This window comes from Anomaloglossus baeobatrachus, chromosome 6, assembly GCF_048569485.1.
Source record: "Anomaloglossus baeobatrachus isolate aAnoBae1 chromosome 6, aAnoBae1.hap1, whole genome shotgun sequence".
NCBI lineage: Eukaryota > Metazoa > Chordata > Amphibia > Anura > Aromobatidae > Anomaloglossus > Anomaloglossus baeobatrachus.
The window spans coordinates 222,527,128-222,549,417 of record NC_134358.1 but is presented as its reverse complement, the minus strand read 5'-3'; the positions used below and the strand labels follow the sequence as shown (position 1 = coordinate 222,549,417).

Below are 22,290 nucleotides of genomic sequence, written 5' to 3'. Positions count from 1 at the left end.
GAATAGTTATTGCGTCGTTATCGTGCGTACAAGCTCGTTATTACAATCAAATGTTCGCTAGAAAGATACGAGCAGGTGGGCGACACTGCTCTATGTGGTTCTGTGTTGCGGGCAGTGCGGCTTTTTGTGGCGGACCATTCTGAATGTCGGCGGTAAAGACTTCAAACAATGGCGCCCAGACTTGCCATGTGTGCCGGAGCTCTCAGCTCCAGCTCTCGTCTACACACGTGCTGACACCGGCCGACATTTCTTTGACGCCGGCACTGCCGACATCTTTAGAAGGCCAGTGCCTCACCACTCGCAGCGAGCACAGCACAGAGCAGCGCCGGCTGCCCTAGAACAGAGCAGCGCCGGCTGCCCTAGCACAGAGCAGCGCCGGCTGCCCCAGCACAGAGCAGCGCCCGCTGCCCCAGCACAGAGCAGCGCCCACTGCCCCACCTACCCGGTAAGACACCACCAGATTATAAAACGGACCCCATGTATTTTTTTCCCTTTCCTTGATCTCTAAATTTGGGGTGTGTCTTATAATCCGGTGCGTCTTATAAAATGAAAAATACTCTAAATCTTAATAATCTTTATTTTTATATATCGTCAACATATTCCGCAGTGCTTTACATACATCAGCAATGCTGTCCCCAGTGGGGCTCACAATCTAAATTCCTTAGTATGTTTTTGGAGTGTAGGAGGAGAACAGAAAACCCGGAGGAAACCCACGCAAACACGGAGAGAACATACAAACTCCTTGCAGATGTTGTCCTTGGTGGGATTTGAACCCAAGACCTCAGCGCTGTAAGACTGCAATGCTAACCACTGAGCCACCATGCTGCCCTGTACAGTGCTGTAGCGGTCAATAGTACGTCGCTGCTCGTTGATTAAAGCATGTATTATACCCTAAGATCGACTTATTACTCAGTGAAATTTTATGCCGACAAGCTATAATTTTTAAGCAAGTTGAAAGTTCTGGTTTCTCGAGAATCAAACAATATTTTGATAAATAGCAGTTATCACACACTGTAAATATCGCTCTGTTTGATACTGCAGATTTTGCCCTGCGTAATAAGAGCTTTACTCTTTTAAAAAACAAAAAAACCAAAATATGTCTGCTCACCGAACCATAGCACATGTAGCGTCTGGAGGAATTCAATCAATCCTGGGCGGTGCAGGGAACTTGATTCCGGATAATCTTGAAGGCACAAATCTTTTTATTTATTTATATATATATATATATATATATATATATATATAATATATATACACACCGTATTTTTCGGACTATAAGACGCACCGGACTATAAGACGCACCCTTGTTTTAGAGGAGGAAAAAATAGAAAAAAATAAAATTAAAGTAAAAGAGTGTGGTCATGACAGTTATTTTACTGCTGACAGTGTTACTGAGGTAATAATATCCCCAAATTCTGTCCTCATATCCTCCTTTCTGGGTACCTTGTATATATGGCCCCCATCGTGGAATATGTATGTTCCCCATCATTATGTGTGTGATCCTCCAATCTGGAGTGTGTGTGTGTGTGTGTGTGTCTGTGTGTATATAGTTATATAGTGTGTGTGTGCGTGTGTGTAAAGATATAGATATATATATATATATATATATATATATATCTCTATCTATATCTATGTATATGTATATGATCCAACCCCATCCAGGTGTACAGTAATGCCTTTGTATATTTTTTATTGTCTCACTTTTGCTGATGTGATGCATTGCTCACCATGCTTCAGTTTGGTCCTGGCATTACAAACAAAGTCTCACATATCTGAAGGACCTGCAGTGATGTAATGAAGAGGCAGGGCACTGTGCTGTTCTGTGCTGCTCTGGTCCACCCCTCTGCATTACATCACTGTAGGTCCTTGTCAGCTACGGGAGACTGTTTCTAGTGTAAATGCAGCAGGAGCAAAGTGAAAGTAATTTGAGCCCTCAGCACAGAGACTGCGGCTGTGCTGTGTTAGTATGCCGTGCTCTGGCCCGGACACTGCAGTGATCAGCACTTCCCCCCCCGGGCCATACATGACTGCAGCGTCCCCCTGCTCCTGCCTCCTACACAGCGGACACACAGTCTCCTCAGCCGCTGCAGGAAGCCGGCGTCTGGAGCTCCCACGTGTGACCGCTGTTTACATTAAACAAGTTTTCATTAGCTGCTCCTCACCCCCGCTGACTGCAGAGAGAGGTGGGCGGGGAGCAGCTAATGAATATTCACTTACTTTAAGCAGCGGGCACACGTGGTTTCTCCAGCAGCCGGCATCCTGCAGCAACGACCCTCCCTGCCTACTGTGATCCCACTGCATAGCGCTGACTCCCCACAGCTCCCTACCCCGCAGCTTCAGACCATAAGACGCACCCCACACTTTCCTCCCAAATTTGGAGGAAAAAAGTGCGTCTTATGGTCCGAAAAATACGATATATATATATATATATATATATATATATATTACCTCTTTTTTTCCATTAGGTTTCTGTTGCTTTCTGACGCTCAGAATAGTGCTTTTTTATGCTATTCTATCATCTTAAAAACAAACCTGTAGCCTATGAGATGTCAAAATTGAAAAAGCATTGGCCATAGATGTACGGTTTTTGACCCTTATGCATACGCATACATTATATCCTTAATAAATCCATTAAAAACAGGATTCACTATGCCATGAAGCAAACCTAGCAGACTGAAGTCATCCGTCTCATTACAGACTGCAGACTGGAATTCTTTAGTTTTTGTTTACTACATTAACACTTTGCATTGTCCTTCTTTGCCTTGTTCAGATCAGGCATTTAAAGAGCCAGGATTTTTAGCATCCTGTTTCTACTTGCTTTTAATCTAAGTAACCGATCTCCAGGCATTTTTATCGATGGTGAATTCATGCTTTTACAGTCAGGACTGTGTTTTACCAGTTCATACCAATCCTGTTTCAGTTCATAAATCTTTCATCAGTGTGGTTTTTTTCAGGTCTCTCAAACAGGGTTCACTGGTAGAATTATGACAGATCTCTTGGCATGAAGGCAGCTGTTCTTAAAGACATGTTTAAATCAGATGTCATTGGTTTTAGTGTACAAACGGTGACAGCAATGCTACACGTAAGGTTGCTTTTTATGTGTATGCTATCAGTAATGAGATGGCCTTTCTGTTTCTGACACCACTGACAATGACAGCTTCTGTTTCTTGTCTCATGAGATCTATTAAGACAGTCTTCTGTAGTGATTTTAGCCTTAGTGCTGTCTGGTCAAACATCCAGTGTCTGAGATGTGAGCAGTTGACTTCCAGTACCACTTTAACCTTTGTCTTAGACAATATAGCACTCCAACTGGGATCTCTTTCAGATGTGGAAAGTTGTTTGCTAAGAATATGATGCAGACCATCAAAATCTCCTACACGGGTCTTTTAATATCCCTTTGAAGGTGGTAATTTTGGCCTAAGGCAAATTCAGCCACATGGTAAAGCAAGAAAGGCATTTTGCAGGCATCAATTGTTCGGCCTTGTCATAAAGCGCCCTCTCACAGCTAATGAAGCCTGTGTTAGATTATGTTCCTGGAAAACACTTTTTTTTTGTATTTGGGAAAAGACCCCAGCGGTAAATTTCATCTACACATTGCGTAAATTATCCACGCCTAAATTGACCTCAAAATCCACAGCGTGAAAACGCATCTGAAATAATCCCCATCAAATCCGCAACATGTGCATTTATTTCTTAGGCTAAATGCACACACGTTTATTTACTGCGCAGATTTGTGTGGGTGAAATCTGCATTGTAACTCCAGCAAAGCTAATGAGAAATGAGATTTTAAAAATCTGATCTACATTGCACAGATTTTACGCACGTAAATTGACCTGCTGTGTGGATTTCAAAATCTAGCCATTGTACGTAATTGACAGCGGTCTTCACAACTGAAATAAATAGGGAAATGTTCCATAAAATCTAAAACAAAATCCGCATGCAAGAAACGCTGAACACTATGCATCGCATACCCTGAGGGAACATGTACAAGTTCTGGATTTGGCACTGATACACTGTAGAAACGGCTGTCATTCAAAGCACTGGGCGTAAATAAAGTCTCCACTCACAATAGAGTGAGTGATGAGTGTTGCCGTGCCATGCATGGCTCCATTACTGAAATCTGGCAGAACGACTACAGTCACTGCTCTCTACACTGTGAGCGGAAGCTGAAATCATGCCCAGCACTTTGATTGACTGCAGGCTCTGCAGCATATCCGTTCAGTGACTTCTGTCATTGAAGTCCTGGGGCATGATTACAGCCAGAGCTCACAGTGTGATAAGCAATGACTGAAGCTGCTCTGGACACTGTCTCCAAGGCCGGGTCACACGGGGACTAATGCGATCCTCACATAACACTCGGCTCACGCTGGCAGCGCAGCAGGAGCCGAGTGTCATGCGAGTGTCACTGCGACTGAGGTCCGATCATGCGATCGGACCTCAACTGCGGAGGATGGGCCGGCACTGAGGAGGAGCGGGCCAGTGCTGAGGAGGGGTGGGCCGGCACGAAGGAGGGAAGGGAAGGATTTATCTCCTTCTCTCCTCCATAGACGGCTATTGCCAATCTCGTCCTGCTCATCCAATCTCGTCCTGCAGTGCGATCTTTCTCTCGCCCCATAGACTTGAATGGGTGTGAGAGCAAGAGTCTCGCTCGCATTACAATCGCATCATGTTGCGATTGTTTTCTCGGTCCGATTGGGGCCGAGAAAATAATCATTTATGGGTGCTGGGACATAGGTTAATATTGGTCCGAGTGGATTGCGATGTTTTATCGCATTCCACTCGGTCTGATTTTCATGCCATGTGGCTTAGGCCTAAGAATGAAAGCCGGCGAGAAATAGAGTTCATTTCGTCCCGGTATCCACATGTTCTGTAAGGCAACGACATGTACCTGAAAATTAAACCCGTATCTGTAGGTAAATGGCAATAGCCGAGGTGAATGCTTCTCTTAAAGCCTTCATCACGCGGCAATTTTCCGTTTTTAGTTATAGTTTTTTTTCCTCCCTCTACCAAGAGCCATAACTATTTTTATTTTTTTCCATCAATCTAACAACATGAGGGCTTGTTTTTTGTGGGATGAGTTGTGCTTTTGAATTACACCATTCATTCTGCCCCATTTTGTACTGGAAAACGGTAAAAAATTCTAAGTTTGGGGAAATTACCAAAAAAATTGCAATTCAGCCATTGGTTTTTGAGTTTTTTTTATTTGTCTTGTTCACTGCATGGTAAATCTGACGTGGCATTATGATTCCCCAGGTTAATATTACGGTTCCCCAGATCCGTATAACAGTTTGTAGATACCAAACATGTATAGATTTTTATTTTTGTTTTTGTTTTTTTAATGCTGAAAAAGAATTCAGAAATTTTAAAAAAAAAATAAAATTGAGTTTTTGTCTCCATTTTCCAAGACCTGAAGCGTTCTCATTTTTCGGGATCTGGAGCTCAGTGAAGGGTTATATTTTGCGTCCTGAGCTGACGTTTTTAATTATTTTATTTTTATGTAGATGTGATGTTTTGATTGACTGTTATTGTATTTTATTGGAACATTGTAGAGACCAAAAAAACTATTCTAGCATTTAAATTTTTTTTTTCTCGTTACGCCCTTTACCATAGATTAAATTAATTTATTTTATATTTTGATCTGACATTTCTGAACCCAGAAATCCCAAATATGGGTAGTTGTTTTTTCTAATAAGTTTTCAATTACACAAAAAGGGGGGTGATTTGAACTTTTGTGGGTTTTCATTTTTTTCACATTTTTAAAAACTTGAGTTTTTTACACTTTTTATTGATTTTATTAGTCCCTTTAGAGCACTTGCAGTTGATACAGTTTGATCGCATCTGCTGTTCAGAGTGATGCAGTTACAGGAACTACATCAAGACAGTGACGTGGGTCATCAGAAGACCCCCGGCTGTAATGGCAACCCATCGGCACCCTGTGATCACATCACGGAGCTGCTGATGGTGTTGGGAAATGGCGCACTCCCTGCCGGCACGTGTTAAATCCTGTTGTCAAATCTCTGACAGCGCTAGTTAACTAGTTGGCAAGCACGGTTGGATCTCTGATCAGATTTGTGGGAAAACATACGGGCTCGCCGAGCAAACCTGAATTAAAGGCACAGACACAACCTATGATGTGCCGGAATATCTTAGGTCGCGAAAGAGTTAAAGTTTAGCTCCTGTCATTGCTAATGCCTAATTCACAGGAATGAAAAGCAGTCATATTTTTTTTCTACATATTATGACTTGAAGTGTCAGTCTCACTTGCAACTATAAGTGTACATGGGACTGACCGCTCCAGTCACTTGGGAACTTGTGACATAATAAAGCAACTATACAATTGGGTGAATTAGAAACTTTGTTCTGAATCACCCTTCACATAACCATTGAATAACTCCTTAATGTACATCTGTGATGTATACAGAGCAAGGATGTCAGTAGGATTTTACACCCCAAACTATTTTTATGTACATGCACAAACAGCTGGGCTTGGAATAGAGCTGGAGTGGCTAAGGCTTCAGATCTTTAGCCATATTTGAATATCAGTTCAAAAAATTGATTTCTCATTTATAGAGGCATGGCCAGACCGTGTAAAAGGTATTTCTAGACTTCTTTGAAAATGCTACATAACTAGTTTAGGGTGGGAGCAACTTGGTGACAGATTCTCTCTTAACAATTGAACTGCTGGTTAAACTACTTGCATTTTTTTGGGTAGGCTAGGTACCTAGCTGCAGAGATGTGTAGTTGGGACCTAAAACATATTCTTCATTTCTTAAAATACTTTAATATTTGTTATAAAACATCGAATTTGCCATCTTAGTAAATCAAAAGTTACAACTGTGACCAAATATTTAACAATTATATATTTATATTGATGTTTTTCTGTTTTGCTGTGGCCTTCCAACTTCCAAGAGAGAAAACATGAAGTTCAATCTTATTGTTGGTCAACAAAAATAGCTGGAAATTGTCACTTAACTAATGAAAAACCTGTCAATAATAGTTACTAACATAAAATGCCCACAACAATAAGTTTAAAACTTTGAGGTAGAAATTTGCTTTAAAATGTTAGCAAAAATCTGTACAAAGAAGTTGATGTTAACATATGCTATAGATAGAAGTATGTCTACATGTTTGGATTATTTCATTTACATTTTTGGCACCTGTGGGCATATTATCCATAGTAGTACGTGTTGGCCTCCGTTATAAAATGTGTTGGTAAGAAACTAGCTTCGGTAAGTAGAGGTGACGGATGGATGAGATATTCGTCTCCAGTAGTCCCGCATCTCACAGCAATTTATTGTTTGCATATAAATATTTATATCATTTTATGTTGGAGCTAGCTTTATGTAGAGTTTCACAGCAGTCATTGTCAAACCACAAGCACACATAACATTGGCAGTACCCAGTTATGAATCACTGACTTTATTTCTTTGTGTTTGCCTTTTGTTTGCCAGTGCCATTATTAACTGAATATTTTCAATTAACTTGTTTGAGTAGACACAAGGAAGGAGGGCTCTGTTTGTGTAAAATATGTTTGTCTCTAAAGTATGTGCAAATAGTGATAAAAATTAGTATTTACTCAAACTATTGTTCTGGGAATTTTCTGTAAGCAAGTAACCTGTTTGGAACAATAAGCTCCCTATGTATTAGGTTGTTGAAGCCACTATGTCTCCTGTGCCAAAGGCTTTTTTTCTTTGGTGATCTGAAAACAACAAAAAAGGCAACACTGTGCACTTACTGCTGCAATCTCATCACATAACATACTGTCATTCAAGCATCCCTATAGCAGGAAAAAGGTTGTTATAGGTATTACTTTGGTGCAGTTTTACTTATCATTCACATTTATGAACCCATGCAACACTATTGATCAATCTATACCTTTTTCAATGAAGAAAAAAAAAATATAAAAAAATCCCCATTAAGGTATAGGCAGTAAACAACCACTATGGGGATCGTGACTCAGACAAAAAGAGTGTAATTAAAATAACAGACTTTATTGAAAATGTTAAAACCGATATTAACAGATTATTGCCAACTGAGGAATATATTGACAAGGATGTTACCCTCTAGCAGCAGATTAACAGGTACAAAAGTGTTTACAGTGCGATATAGACCTTCTATTCCACCAATCGGATAGGACTCACAACAATGAGAAGACGACCAAGGCGAATGGATAGAAATGGATACAGTAAGCAGTTAGATTATGTAGTATGGTAAAACGAATGTTCTAAAATGCCATTTAATGTACCAATGTCGATTAATGTAAAAACAAGAAGCCTTTATGCACGAAACGCGCGTTGGGTTGGCAGCACACAGGACCATCCACTAAGGTAGTTTGCTCATGGGTACATTACCAACCCTTAATAATCCCAATAGGGTTTATTAATTGGTCAAATAGGGCAATTTTGTTGGCAGTACACCAGTATATCTATTTAATATATATATTAAACATTTAGCCTAAACACTAAATTGAGTGCAGTGGTTTTATGCACATATTATTCAAAGGATTTTGCAAATTGTAATTGTTTTAATTTCTGTTTTGATTTTTTTTTTTACAGATGTCTAAATGCATGCACATATTGCAAGACTAAACATGCAAGAGGAGAACTCGCCAGCTACTCGATAGAAGAATTGGTTGATCGAGCAAAGCAGTCGTTCCAAGGTAAGAGGTTAAAACTACTGCTTCTAACATGTCATAAAGAAATGGCCTGAAATCTGATCTTGCATACAGTAGGCTTTGCCGCTTTTTCATGACGTGATACTCTTCTTAGAAGCTCCATTAGTATACTAATGTCCATTCTTAATGAAAATAAAATTTGTAATTTGATTTAAAAATCAAAATAAATCTGGGTCCGCAATTGATCATCAGGGGGCCCTCTACCAAAACCAATCTGCCAAGGTCCGATGTAATGGTACCTATTCAGACTCCTTTGAAATAAAAAATGGGACTAGGCAGGGGTGTCCGCTCTACACCTTGCTATATGCCATTGTGATGGATCACCTGGAGGTTGCTTTGAGGAGGTACCTTAGCATTCATGGCATTAGAGTCTGTACTACTGTGCATAAGATCGCACTCTGTACTGATGACCACCTTATATACAGTATGTTACAGACCCCAAAACCTCCCTCCCATCTATTCTCAAGGAGTTTGACCTATACAGTTGGTTTAGCTACTTTAAGGTTAACCTCCCAAATCAGAAATACTGAACATTAACATACCATCGGGGAGACAGCACCTTGTTACTAAAATACCTGGGGATTAACATATCCTCGGATCTATCCCAGATTTACAACCTGAACTACAAACCCCTTGTGGCCCATATCATCTCAGACCTTGCTTCCGGGCCTGTTGTGTTCAGGATACATTTCACTTGATTGCATAATGTGACACACACTGGCTAAATTGTGTGCTATGATTAACTTTTATATCTCCTGCACCGTAGATTAGTATAGCATATATTGGCTTTGGTAATTTTTTTTGTACTTTATTGGACTGCAATGAAAAAAGATGAAAAGGCACTCACCGATGAAGCTGTACAAAAATACTTTATTGGAAAGCGGGTTACGGATCAGGGCGTCAGGGGAGGGAAATACACAAAAACATGCCGGCCTCCCCTGATGTCCTGATCCGTAACCCGCTTTCCAATAAAGGATTTTTGTACAGCTTCACCGGTGAGTGCCTTTTCATCTTTTTTTCATTGCATTTTGCATGTGTGTTTGCTTTAAAAGAGCACCACGGTGTTTTGTTTTTTTTTGGTTTAACGGTGCCTTCAGTGTTACTGCTTGAACAGTGCCCAGCGTTTTCGCCTATGAACCTCTTACTTTATTGGACTTGTTTTACTCCCATTTTTCTGTATATTTCCTCTATTGCCATATAAACACTTTTTATATATGCTCCCTGTAGTGTACCCCTGTGTTCCTTGCTGTGCGGTCCTTGTATTGCTTGATCGCACTGCTTTCATTACTTTTACCTTGTACTTTTACTCTTTATGTATTAACTAGAAGGTGGCCCGATTCTAACGCATCGGGTATTCTAGAATTTATTGTGTAGTTAATGTATGATTTTTGTTATATATATATATATATATATATATATATATATATATATATATATATATATATATATATATATATATATATATATATATATATATATATATATATATATATATATATATATATATATATATATATATTATACTAGAAGGTGGCCCGATTCTACGCATCGGGTATTCTAGAATTTACATATTGTGTAGTTCATGTATGATTTAGCTCACATATAAGACCTTATTATGCGCTTTCTGTTTCTTTCTATCCACCATGAGACTGAATTAAACATTCATTGCCTATGGGACTGTCGGCAGTAGCTGAGTGGTGCCGCTGGTTATTTCTGGCAGTCCCATTGATTAAGGTCGCGCATGCGCACCTCTGTTTTATTGAAGTCTGTGCTCTGCAGAAAACCGTTCCTGTGTTCTGTATGCTTGTTCTTTCGCTCACTGGGGTTTCCAGCTTTTGGATCCACAGCAATTAGTATGTTATTCCCTATATTATGATTAAGATATAACCATTTTGGGAATAAACCTACAATACCAGTTTGCATGAAAGAGCTGATCATGGAGAAATTCACACAGTGCTGATGACAGAACTGCTCTGTCGTGCTGTCACTCCTGTCCTGAGAAAGAAGACCTAGCTGTTCTGTAGGGACTGCTATATAGGCCACACAGTGTTGTGCGTGCGTGTCTGTGTGTGCATGTGTGCGTGAGTGTCTGTGTGTGTGTGCCTTTATATATATATATAATCTATAGATGTTGTTGTGTGTAGTTACCAAGTGTTTGTGTAGGGCGCTGTACATGTTCTGGGTGTTGTCTGGGTGTGGCGGGGGGTGAGAGCGGTGTTGTATGTGTGTTGCGTTGTTTGTGGAGCGCTGTGTGTCTGTCGCGTTGTGTGTGTTGCGCGGTTTGTGTGGGTGTGGTGTGTTTTGGGGGAGGTATGTTTTGTGCAATGTGTGTGTTGTGCGGTATGTGCGTATATTTATGTATGCCGCGGTGTTTGTGTGTTGGGTGTTGTGTGTGGGTGTCTGTGTAGGGCGGTGTTTGAGGTTCCCAGTGTGTGTGTGGTGTGTTGTGTGTGTGTGTGTGTGTGTGTTGGGGGGAGGTGTGCACCTCCCATCGTGCTCCATCCCCCATGCTGCGCATCCCCCATCGTGCCCCTTCCCCCATGCTGCCCAACCCCCATCGTGCTCCATCCCCTATGCTGCGCATTCCCCATCGTGCTCCATCCTCTATGCTGCGCATTCCCCATCGTGCTCCATCCCTGACGCTGCGCACCCCCCATCGTGCTCCATCCCCGATGCTGCGCACCCCCCATCGTGCTCCATCCCCGATGCTGCGTACCCCCCATCGTGCTCCATCCCCCATGCTGCGCACTCCCCATCGTGCTCCATCCCCCATGCTGCGCGCACCCCCCATCGTGCTCCATCCCCCATGCTGCGCACCCCCCATCGTGCTCCATCCCCCATGCTGCGCACTCCCCATCGTGCTCCATCCCCCATGCTGCGCACTCCCCATCGTGCTCCATCCCCCATGCTGCACACTCCCCATCGTGTTCCATCCCCCATGGTGCGCACTCCCCATCGTGCTCCATCCCCCATGCTGCGCACCCCCCATCGTGCTCCATCCCCGATGCTGCGTACCCCCCATCGTGCTCCATCCCCGATGCTGCGCACTCCCCATCGTGCTCCATCCCCCATGCTGCGCACTCCCCATCGTGCTCCATCCCCCATGCTGCGCACCCCCCATCGTGCTCCATCCCCCATGCTGCGCACCCCCCATCGTGCTCCATCCCCCATGCTGCGCACTCCCCATCGTGCTCCATCCCCCATGCTGCGCACTCCCCATCGTGCTCCATCCCCCATGCTGCACACTCCCCATCGTGTTCCATCCCCCATGCTGCGCACTCCCCATCGTGCTCCATCCCCCATGCTGCGCACTCCCCATCGTGCTACATCCCCCATGCTGCACACCCCCCATCGTGCTACATCCCCCATGCTGTGCACCCCATCGTGCTCCATCCCCCATGCTATAATAGTTCTCCTATTATACTCAGAGAGGAGTATATTAGGAGGACTATAATAGGAGTAGTCGTCCTGGGGGGAGAGGAGTATAATGCTGGCTCCCTGCACATGTGTACCGGGAGCCAGTGTACACTGGTAACTATGATACACATCGGGTAACCAAGGGACCTTAGTTACCCAATGTGTATAATGGTTACCAGCGTTCACCGGCTCCGTCACGATCCCAGCATCACAATGTTATGTCTGTCGCTGCTGGGATCGTGAAGGAGCCGGTGTACACTGGTAACTATGATACACATCGGCTAACCAAGGGACCTTAGTTACCCGATGTGTATAATAGTTACCAGCGTTCACCGGCTCCATCACGATCAGAGCATCACAAGGTTATGTCTGGCGCTGCTGGGATCGTGAAGGAGCCGGTGTACACTGGTAACGGGTAACCAAGGGACCTTAGTTACCCGATGTGTATAATGGTTACCAGCGTACACCGGCTCTGTCACGATCCCAGCAGCGCAAGGTTATGTCTGGCGATGCGTGCGGAGGGCCGAGGCGAGCGGGCAATCCATGCGGAGGGCGGGGCCAGGCCGAGGGGAGCGACCAATCCGTGGGGGGGGGCGGGGCCATGGCGAACCCAGCGGCCAATCAGCTTTGTGTCACCGTAAGGACACAATTTTGGAGCAAGACAGCCAGACAGACAGACAGACAGACAGAATAAGGCAATTATATATATGTTGTTGTGTGTTGTTGCCAAGTGTTTGTGTAGGGCGCTGTACATGTTCTGGGTGTTGTCTGGGCGTGGGGGTGTGTGAGAGCGGTGTTGTTTTTGTGTTGCGTTGTGTGTTGCGTTGTTTGTGGAGCGCTGTGTCTCTGCAGTGTTGTCTGTGTGTGGTGCTGTGTGTGTTGCGCGGTTTGTGTGGGGGTGTGCGTGTGTGTGTTTTGGGGGAGGTATGTTTTGTGCAATGTGTGTGTGTTGCGCGATATGTGCGTATATTTGTGTATATCGCGGTGTTTGTGTGTTGGGTGTTGTGTGTGTGCGGCGTTGTGTGTTGTGTGTGGGTGTCTGTGTAGGGCGGTATTTGTGGTTCCCAGTGTGTGTGTGGTGTGTTGTGCGGTGCGCTTGTGGCGGTGTGTGTGTGTTTTGGGGGGAGGTGTATCCCCCATGCTGCCCACCCCCCATCGTGCTCCATCCCCCATGCTGCACACCCCCATCGTGCTCCATCCCCCATGCTGCGCACCCCCCATCGTGCTCCCTCCCCCATGCTGCGCACCCCCCCATCGTGCTTCATCCCCAATGCTGCGCACCCCCCATCGTGCTCCATCCCCCATGCTGCGCACCCCCCATCGTGCTCCATCCCCCATGTTGCGCACCCCCCATCGTGCTCCATCCCCCATGTTGCGCACCCCCCATCGTGCTCCATCCCCCATGTTGCGCACCCCCCATCGTGCTCCATCCCCCATGCTGCGCACCCCCCATCGTGCTCCATCCCCCATGCTGCGCACCCCCCATCGTGCTCCATCCCCCATGCTGCGCACCCCCCATTGTGTTCCATCCCCCATGCTGCGCACCCCCCATTGTGTTCCATCCCCCATGCTGCGCACCCCCCATCGTGCTCCATCCCCCATGCTGCGCACCCCCCATCGTGCTCCATCCCCCATGCTGCGCACCCCCCATCGTGCTCCATCCCCCATGCTGCGCACACCACATCGTGCTCCATCCCCCGTGCTGCGCACCCCCCATCGTGCTCCATCCCCCATGCTATAATAGTCCTCCTATTATACTCAGAGAGGAGTATGATAGGAGGACTATAATGGGAGGAGTAGTCCTGGGGAAAGAGGAGTATAATGGGAGGAGTAGTCCTGGGGAAAGAGGAGTATAATGGGAGGAGTAGTCCTGGGGAATAGGTGTATAGGTGCCCAACGTGTGCCGGGGCGGGGCCGAGCGGGCCAACGTGTGCCGGGGGCGGGGCCGAGCGGGCCAACGTGTGCCGGGGGCGGGGCCGAGCGGGCCAACGTGTGCCGGGGGCGGGGCCGAGCGGGCCAACGTGTGTCGGGGCGGGGCCGAGCGGGCCAACGTGTGCCGGGGGCGGGGCCGAGCGGGCCAACGTGTGCCTGGGGCATGGCCGAGCGGGCCAACGTGTGCTGGGGCAGGACCAAGCAGGCCAACGTTTGCCGGGACCAAGCGGGCCAACGTGTGCCGGGGGCGGGGCCAAGTGGGCCACCGGGGGCGGGGCCAAGCGTGCTAACGTGTGCCGGGGGCGGGGCCTAGCGGGCAAATGTGTGCCGGGGCGGGGCCGAGCGGGCGGGGCCGAGCGGGCGAGGCGTCAGTATGCCGGCTCCCTGCACATGTGTACCGGGAGCCGGTGTATGCTGGTAACCATAATACACATCGGGTAACTAAGCAAAGCTAGTTACCCGATGTGTATCATGATTACCAACATACACCGGCTCCGTCACGATCCCAGCATCGCAAGGTTATGTCTGAGCTGGAAAAGGAGGGGAGCCAGCACTGCTTATGAATGGCTTGCAACAATGAAGAAATAAAAAGTGTATTATTCACAAATTCGTTCCTACTGTAAAAATTCAATGAGATTTTTTGCAAATGATTGATCAATGATTTGAGCCCCCCTGCCCCGTCACGGCAAATCTCTATAGGGGGGTCCCTAGCGCTATATTAGAAATTATTATGTACCAAAAGGTCTCATATAATGAGCAGGACCATATGAAGACACCACTTACCTGAGACATGTCTGAACCGCTCCCATGCTGCCAGGACTGACAACCGCGAATAAAGGCAGCCCAGGTGCCAGTGTGTGTGGCAGAACCACACACACCAGCACAATGTCAGGACTGGCCCTCACAGTGCCAGACCAGCAAACATGGATGAGGGCGGAACAAGGTTCAGTCCTAGCAGCATGGGAGCGGTTCAGACATGTCTCAGGTAAGTGGTGTCTTCATATGGTCCTGCTCATTATATGAGACCTTTTGGTACATAATAATTTATAATATAGCGTTAGGGACCCCCCTATAGAGATTTGCCGTGACGGGGCAGGGGGGCTCAAATCATTGATCAATCATTTGCAAAAAATCTCATTGAATTTTACAGTAGGAACGAATTTGTGAATATTACACTTTTTATTTCTCCATTGTTGCAAGCCATTTACAAGCAGTGCTGGCTCCCCTTCTTTTATGTCTGAGCTGGGTTGCCGGTGTGGACTCCTGGGAGTGCACTGCAGCAGTCACCTGGGAGTCGGGGCTTCGTTTGAATTCGGGGGAAGGGGCGTGGCCGAGCAGGCGATGCGTGCAGAGGGTCAGGGCGAGCGGCCAATCCATGTGCGGGGCGGGGCCAGGCCGAGGCGAGCGGCCAATCCGTGTGGGGGGACGGGGCCAGGGCGAGCTCAGCGGACAATCCGACGGTTGTCACTGTAACGACACTGTCACTGTAAGGACACAATTTTGGAGCAAGACAGACAGACAGACAGAATAAGGCAATTATATATATAGATAAACTTGATACATTTTAGATTTGTTTTGGCTATTTATTTCTATAGGATTTTCTTACATTAAGTTTAGACTATCTTGGTTCAGTAGAATCAATGTCCTGAAAATGGACATCTTCCGAAGCTACTCTACCTATTCCAGGCGGCTTCGGTCATTCTCCTCCTAGTGTTTTTCAACCAGCTTTTACAAAGCCTGTAACAAATTTATCTGAAAAATGAGTAAATCACGATTAGCATCCAAATTCCTGACTAGACCCAAACAAAGGGGGGGGGGAGGGCAGGGCACGGGCTTACCCAATTTCTACTTGTATTATGTCTCTGCCATCTTGGCCCGAGTAGCGGACTGGTTTCATAACGATATGCAGAAGTGCTGGGTGTCGGTTGAATCTGCTATCTCTAAGCTACGTCTAACATCCTTGCCATGGATACCGAAAAACGCACACCCAAGCAAAAACACCTTTTCATTCTTGACACAAGACCTCCTAGTGGTTTGGGATAGGGTACGCCCCAAATTTGCCCTCTCTGACATCATCGGCCCCATGACACCTCTATTCGACAACCAGGATTCCGCCCACCCCCTCCAGCAGTAGGAGTGGACAAATTCCTCATTTAGCCCTTCAATCGTCAGTAGGTCTTCCTAGGCTCTTCTTCCCTGCTGTCTCTACAAGAACTTAAATTAGCCGAGCCGGATTGCCCGATCATTGGTTCTCATACTTGCAATTGAGCTCGTTTATGCAGACTCTCCACCCGACTAGCAGACTTTGCGCACCTTACTCAGGTTTTGATACTCTGATGATACAAGCCTCAGCCCCGGAACATACAATCGCACAATTATATAATATCCTCATCTCCCACCCCGCCCTCAGATCTTTTTAGTTTATTAGAGAGTGGGAATGGAGCTGGGTACTTTCTTCTCAGATCAAGATTGGAGTAAGGCCTTTTTGTGTGCACATAAACTGCCGAGCGCTTGCAAAATGCAGGAAACCAACTATAAAGTCATGTACAGATGCCCTGTGGATTTACATAGGTTTAATGCTTCCGCCTCTGATAAATGCTAGAGATGTGAGTCAGCTGTGGGTACTCTGCAGCATATTTGTTGGTACTGTCTCCCGATAGCCCGTCTCTGGCGCAAAACCTTTGACATTTTTAAGCATGTCACAGGAGAAGAGGTTCACATTATTCCCCAGCTTGGCATGCTACCAGGATCTTTAAATAAAAATACAAGTGGGAGTTGCTTAGACACTGCATTACAGCCACTAAATCTATTATTCCATGTCTTTGGCGCTCAAAGGCGGCCACTGTGATAGTAGATTGGTCTCTAGAGATTTACTTTCTTTGAACAATGGAAAAGCTTTCGGCGCACTCTGCCAATGGCTTGGACACATTTTTTAGAACTGGCATTTAGTGGATTTCCCAGAATACTCCGGGGTCTTGAGGATGTAGTTGTTGAGTAGCTTGCATTAAATCCCTAGGCAGCCATATAAATGAGTGGACAAGCGTCGAGTGACCCCCAACCCCCCCCCTACCCTCTCCTATCCTTTCCCTTCCCTCCTTACTGCCCCTCTTCCTCTTTTCTTTTTCTTCTTCTTTCTCCTTAATCTCTTTGCACTGCATTTTTTTGTGTAATTGCTGTAGGAAAATAATTTAATTTCAGGTTACAAGAAGTGGATGCCCTATGGGTTTAACATACTTTTTGGAAACAATAGTCGCCCCTCCCCTTTAAGGAGAGGGGCAGGCTGTATTTGAGCATTTCCTCTGTTATTGTATTATCCTTATATGATATGAATGTACACGGATTCTGTTCTTAACTTTTGTAAAAGATTTTTGAAAAAATGAAAATAAAGCTAAGTGGCACAGCTCAGGGATCTCGACTTTTCAAGTATTGCCCACTCTTAGAAACTATAAGCAAATATTGGGATTTCTGTTTGCAAATGAAGTAAAGAGCACATTTTTCACATTATGTATTTTCTATGGCTGCTTCTAAGTTGTAATACGTACTTTCATCTGCTTCAGACAAATGTCCATTGTATTATTTTGTGTTCCATTAAGATTTCCAATGGAAACCTTCAGACTATCTGGGGGCATGACAAGTCTGGATCAGACCTCAATCAGAGGTCAATAAAACTTTCACACTCCTTATCTATGAACTGCTGCAATATTTACTGCCACAACAGTTAGTCCCCTTGGCATACTGATAGTTCTTCACATAACTTGTTTTATTTACTGCTCCATTCTATATCCTGTTGTTTATAAATATGTGACTCTTCAGATTTTGTGTTATACTGAGCCTGATGAAGAGACCTGCGTAGTCTCGAAAGTTTGCTATTTATTACCATCTTTTCAGTTAGCCATTAAAAGGTATCAACTACTTAGGGCTCCCAGTTCTTTTAAACAATTTTTTTTATCTCTACTGGTTAACACGGTACAAAGATATATTTTACCTATATTAAGGTTTCCATAATTTTGACATATAGCAATGGTGCTTCTTTGCTTAGAACAGTAGTATATGTGCATTGCTCTTGTTAATGAGTGGTCTGAAGGACATTTGAACATAACTTTTAATGATGATTATAACGCTTTAAGGCTATCACTTATCAGTTATCTCCATACCTGGGTTCCTTGCCCTGCCAGTATAGCGCTCCATTCACTCCTCTGCCCAAAAAAGATGGGTGCTGTAGCAGTTCTTTGACATCTCCAGAAATCCCGTAGAGAGTGAATGGTGACGTCTAAAATGGCGGAAAGATTTAAACATTGTAACATAGTTGTTGATCTTACAAAGGATTTTTTAACCACTATGTGCATCCAGAGCAGGGAGCCAGAACCTGTTGCTCGGGAGCCACATGTGGCTCACAGGACCAAAATGTGTGGCTCGTGGCTGTCTGCCAGCTTGGTGTATTACCACCATGTCCTGAAAATGGCTATGAAGAACAGGACTGATGACTTTTGTGAATAACCCCATATAAGAGAGCATATCTGTATGCACACATACTAGCCCTGGAGTTGGAGAGTTAAATTAAGTGCCGCCCGTAGGATAATACTGCCAGAGAGGGGGGTGCTTGAGGCCCAATACGATAGCGTGGTGGGAGTACCTGCTGCAATAATACTCAATGATGGTGATGTTAACGTGGAAACACTAAGTGCAAGTAATACCAGTGAGCAAAGTAGGAGCGGGATGTCATTCTGCGGGGGCTCTGGATGTTGCTTGCGACCCTCTCCGGGCTGAAAGTTGCTCACTGATCTAGACGAAGCATACCGTATTTCTTATGTATTTGATGGGGAATTTCTTCAATAGAAGAGAACACTGTTTTACTCTTTTGAACAAACTAGTGTAGTTTGCGTTTAGACAAATAGCATTGATAATTTAAGGAGGGCAGCTTTGTTATGGGCATGGAACTATCTGATGATTTGTTTTGCAGTATTTTGCTTTCTACACTTTATTGTATAAATTACAGTTTGCAAATCTGACCAGCGGCTCCTCCATTGTGAACGTTTTAAGTGTAATAACTTTACATAGTTATAGGCAAACCTTCTTATCTTGCCGCAATGATTGCAGTAAACCAGGCTATCCATCTCTATGATGCCACAGCACTAACATGTCACTCTGTAAAATAGTCAAACATTTGTTCCAGATCCTCTAGGACTTGTTCTGTTTGCAGGTTGCAAGATTCCCCTTACACTGTAGCATGAAATTGTCATCTAAGATAATGTAATGCAATCTTAGTAAATTAAAAAAAGAAAAAAAGTAGTAGATAAACCAGAAGGAACAACTGTCAGTTGGCATGGCTTTTATCAATTTATGCAAGATAAAATGTTCCCTGTAATGGGAACATATGGCACTCTGGGTTTGATTTGCTGGTCTCCCTTCATCCATTTGCAGTATGATGAATTGCTTAGCATGTCCAACTTGCATCTGTGTAGTCCCCCTCCTTTTTCCATACACACAAACTCACTTTTTTTTTCTCTCCCTGTCAAGTCGATTTGCACAATTTTGACACTTAGATGTGACTGAATTTACAATCAGGGCTTAGGTATTCCTTTGTGCACATTAACTTCAGTAATCTGTATTTTATTTAAAACCTGCAGAACACTTCCATCTCCGCCTTTACTAGCGACATATACGCGGGTCTTATTTTCATTTGTGCGCTATAGCTAATAGGAATAAAGTTTACGGCTTTGTCTTGTAAGCTTTTGTTTTATTATAATGATCTTCTGTACAGTTTATTCTCTTACAAGACATGCCTCAGGCAGCAACGGTCTTCAGCTCATTTTTGCTATATGAAAAACATTTATTTTATGAGTGCATTGTAATGAGAGTCACACAGAGAGATTAATATTTTTGTGCTGTCCTACTAAAGGTTTAGCATAAGATATATTTATTTGAAGCTCTTTTAATTTGCTTATTTACGGTTTTTCCCTTTCCAAAACTTTGTCCCATCTATGATTGATATCACCCTTTCCACAGGTGAGGGGCCATTGCTGGGAGCCAGAGAATAAGAAGCGATTTCTCAAATGCTCCAGGAGACTGAATGCCAGTAGGAGTGGAAAGGGTTGATTGCCGCGCTGCTGTCTAAGGTTGTGTGCTCTTGATCAGTTTTCAAAGCGATTTAGATGCAGCATGTTTCAGCTGCGTCCAAAACGCTGTGATGTACAGTACAAGGACAGTGGGTGGGACTTCTAGAAATTCCGTGCCCACTGTGCTTGTTTTTTCCACTGCAAACACTGACCTGCGATGTGACTTTCCGAGCCGCAGCATGTCATTTGTTTGCTGCAGCGTCACAAGCGTCCTCCGCAGAGAGAACAAGAGAGAGATCACAACTGCTCGAGCCTGGATCATGGGCACAAGCATCTGCGGTCTCAGGCGGAGGTCAGAACCCACCTCATTCAGGACGCAGTGGGTCTTGATCGTGGACACGTACCCTGATAAAGCAATCCACCCTTTCCACTGCTACTGGCTATCACGAAGTATCCTTGATACTGGGGCTGCAGTAGCTGTTTTTTCAAGATTTTTCCTAGTGGTTGTGTATGACGCAATTCTCCCATCTGAGCAAAACCTATATTGTAGGATCATCCTAGCTCACATATAAGACCTTATTATGCGCTTTCTGTTTCTTTCTATCCACCATGAGACTGAATTAAACATTCATTGCCTATGGGACTGTCGGCAGTAGCTGAGTGGTGCCGCTGGTTATTTCCGGCAGTCCCATTGATTAAGGTCGCGCATGCGCACCTCTGTTTTATTGAAGTCTGTGCACTGCAGAAAACCGTTCCTGTGTTCTGTATGCTTGTTCTTTCGCTCACTGGGGTTTCCAGCTTTTGGATCCACAGCAATTAGTATGTTATTCCCTATATTATGATTAAGATATAACCATTTTGGGAATAAACCTACAATACCAGTTTGCATGAAAGAGCTGATGATGGAGAAATTCACACAGTGCTGATGACAGAACTGCTCTGTCGTGCTGTCACTCCTGTCCTGAGAAAGAAGACCTAGCTGTTCTGTAGGGACTGCTATATAGGCCACACAGTGTTGTGCGTGCGTGTGTGTGTACGTGTGTGCGTGTGTGTGTGTGTGTATATGTATATATATATATATATATATGTGTATATATATATATATATATATATATATATATATATATATATATATATATATATATATATATATATATATATATATATATACATTATATATATATATATATATATATAGTGTTTATTATTGATTATCATTACTTTTTACTTTTAGATCGCCCCTCTTTATATATATATTTATATATTTTTTATATATATATATATATATATATAAAAAGAGGGGCGATCCCAAAGTAAAAAGTAATAATAATCAATAATAAACACAATGAATATATTAAAAAAAAAAAATATTTTTTACATAGTCTCCTAACAAGTCTATACATATAGTCCATCTCTTTTCTAAACTTAGAATTCCCTTCGAAAAAAAATCTTGATCTTGACCCTCAAAAAAATCCCCAACAGCGGTTATCACGTCGCTATTGTCATCAAATGTCTTGCCCTGGAGGTGTTCCTTGAGGCGAGGAAAGAGAGAGAAGTCACTGGGGGTTAGATCTGGCGAATAGGGGGGAAGGTGTTCCACCAGTTCAAAGCCAGCTTCTTGAATGGTTGCCATGGCAACTGCAGCTTTGTGAGCCGGCGCGTTATCTTGGTGAAACAGCACTCCAGCCCGCAGTTTGCCGCGCCTTTTCTCCTTGATAGCCTCCCGTAATCTTCTTATTTGTTCTGCGTAGTAGGAGCCCGTAATAGTGTCTCCCTTCTCCAAAGGGAGTCCACCATAATAATTCCTTCAGCGTCCCAAAAAACGGACGCCATAACCTTCCCTGCTGAGCTTGACACTTTGAATTTCTTTGGCGTCGGTTCGTCGTCTCGTTTCCATGTCATCGATTGTTGTTTAGTTTCGGGATCAAAGTGGTGGATCTAGGTCTCATCCATGGTCAAAAAACGTGACAAACAATTCTCCTTGTCTGCTTGGAACTTTTCGAGATTTGCTATTGAAATGTCAACTCGTTTCTTCTTTTGCTCGTCGGTTAACATTTTTGGCACCCAACGCGCGGAGACCTTTCTCATATGCAATTCTTTTGCAAGGATTCTTTGAATACTGCCATATGAGATCCCTGTGACCTCAGCTACATGCCTGATAGTCACACTTCGATCTGCCAATACAACTTCCTCAACTTTTTTCACGGTTTC

General features: G+C 44.3%; 1 protein-coding gene across 2 annotated transcripts in view; it reads left to right on the top strand.

Moving 5' to 3' along the window:
* Nucleotides 1-22,290, top strand: part of CDKAL1 (CDKAL1 threonylcarbamoyladenosine tRNA methylthiotransferase) — a 1,035,666-nt gene that overhangs the window by 348,925 nt on the left and 664,451 nt on the right. For both annotated transcript variants that reach the window (XM_075314700.1, XM_075314699.1), the window contains exon 9: nucleotides 8,556-8,659. In XM_075314700.1, coding sequence (XP_075170815.1) covers nucleotides 8,556-8,659 — 104 coding nt within the window. The remainder of the gene's footprint in view (nucleotides 1-8,555; nucleotides 8,660-22,290) is intronic.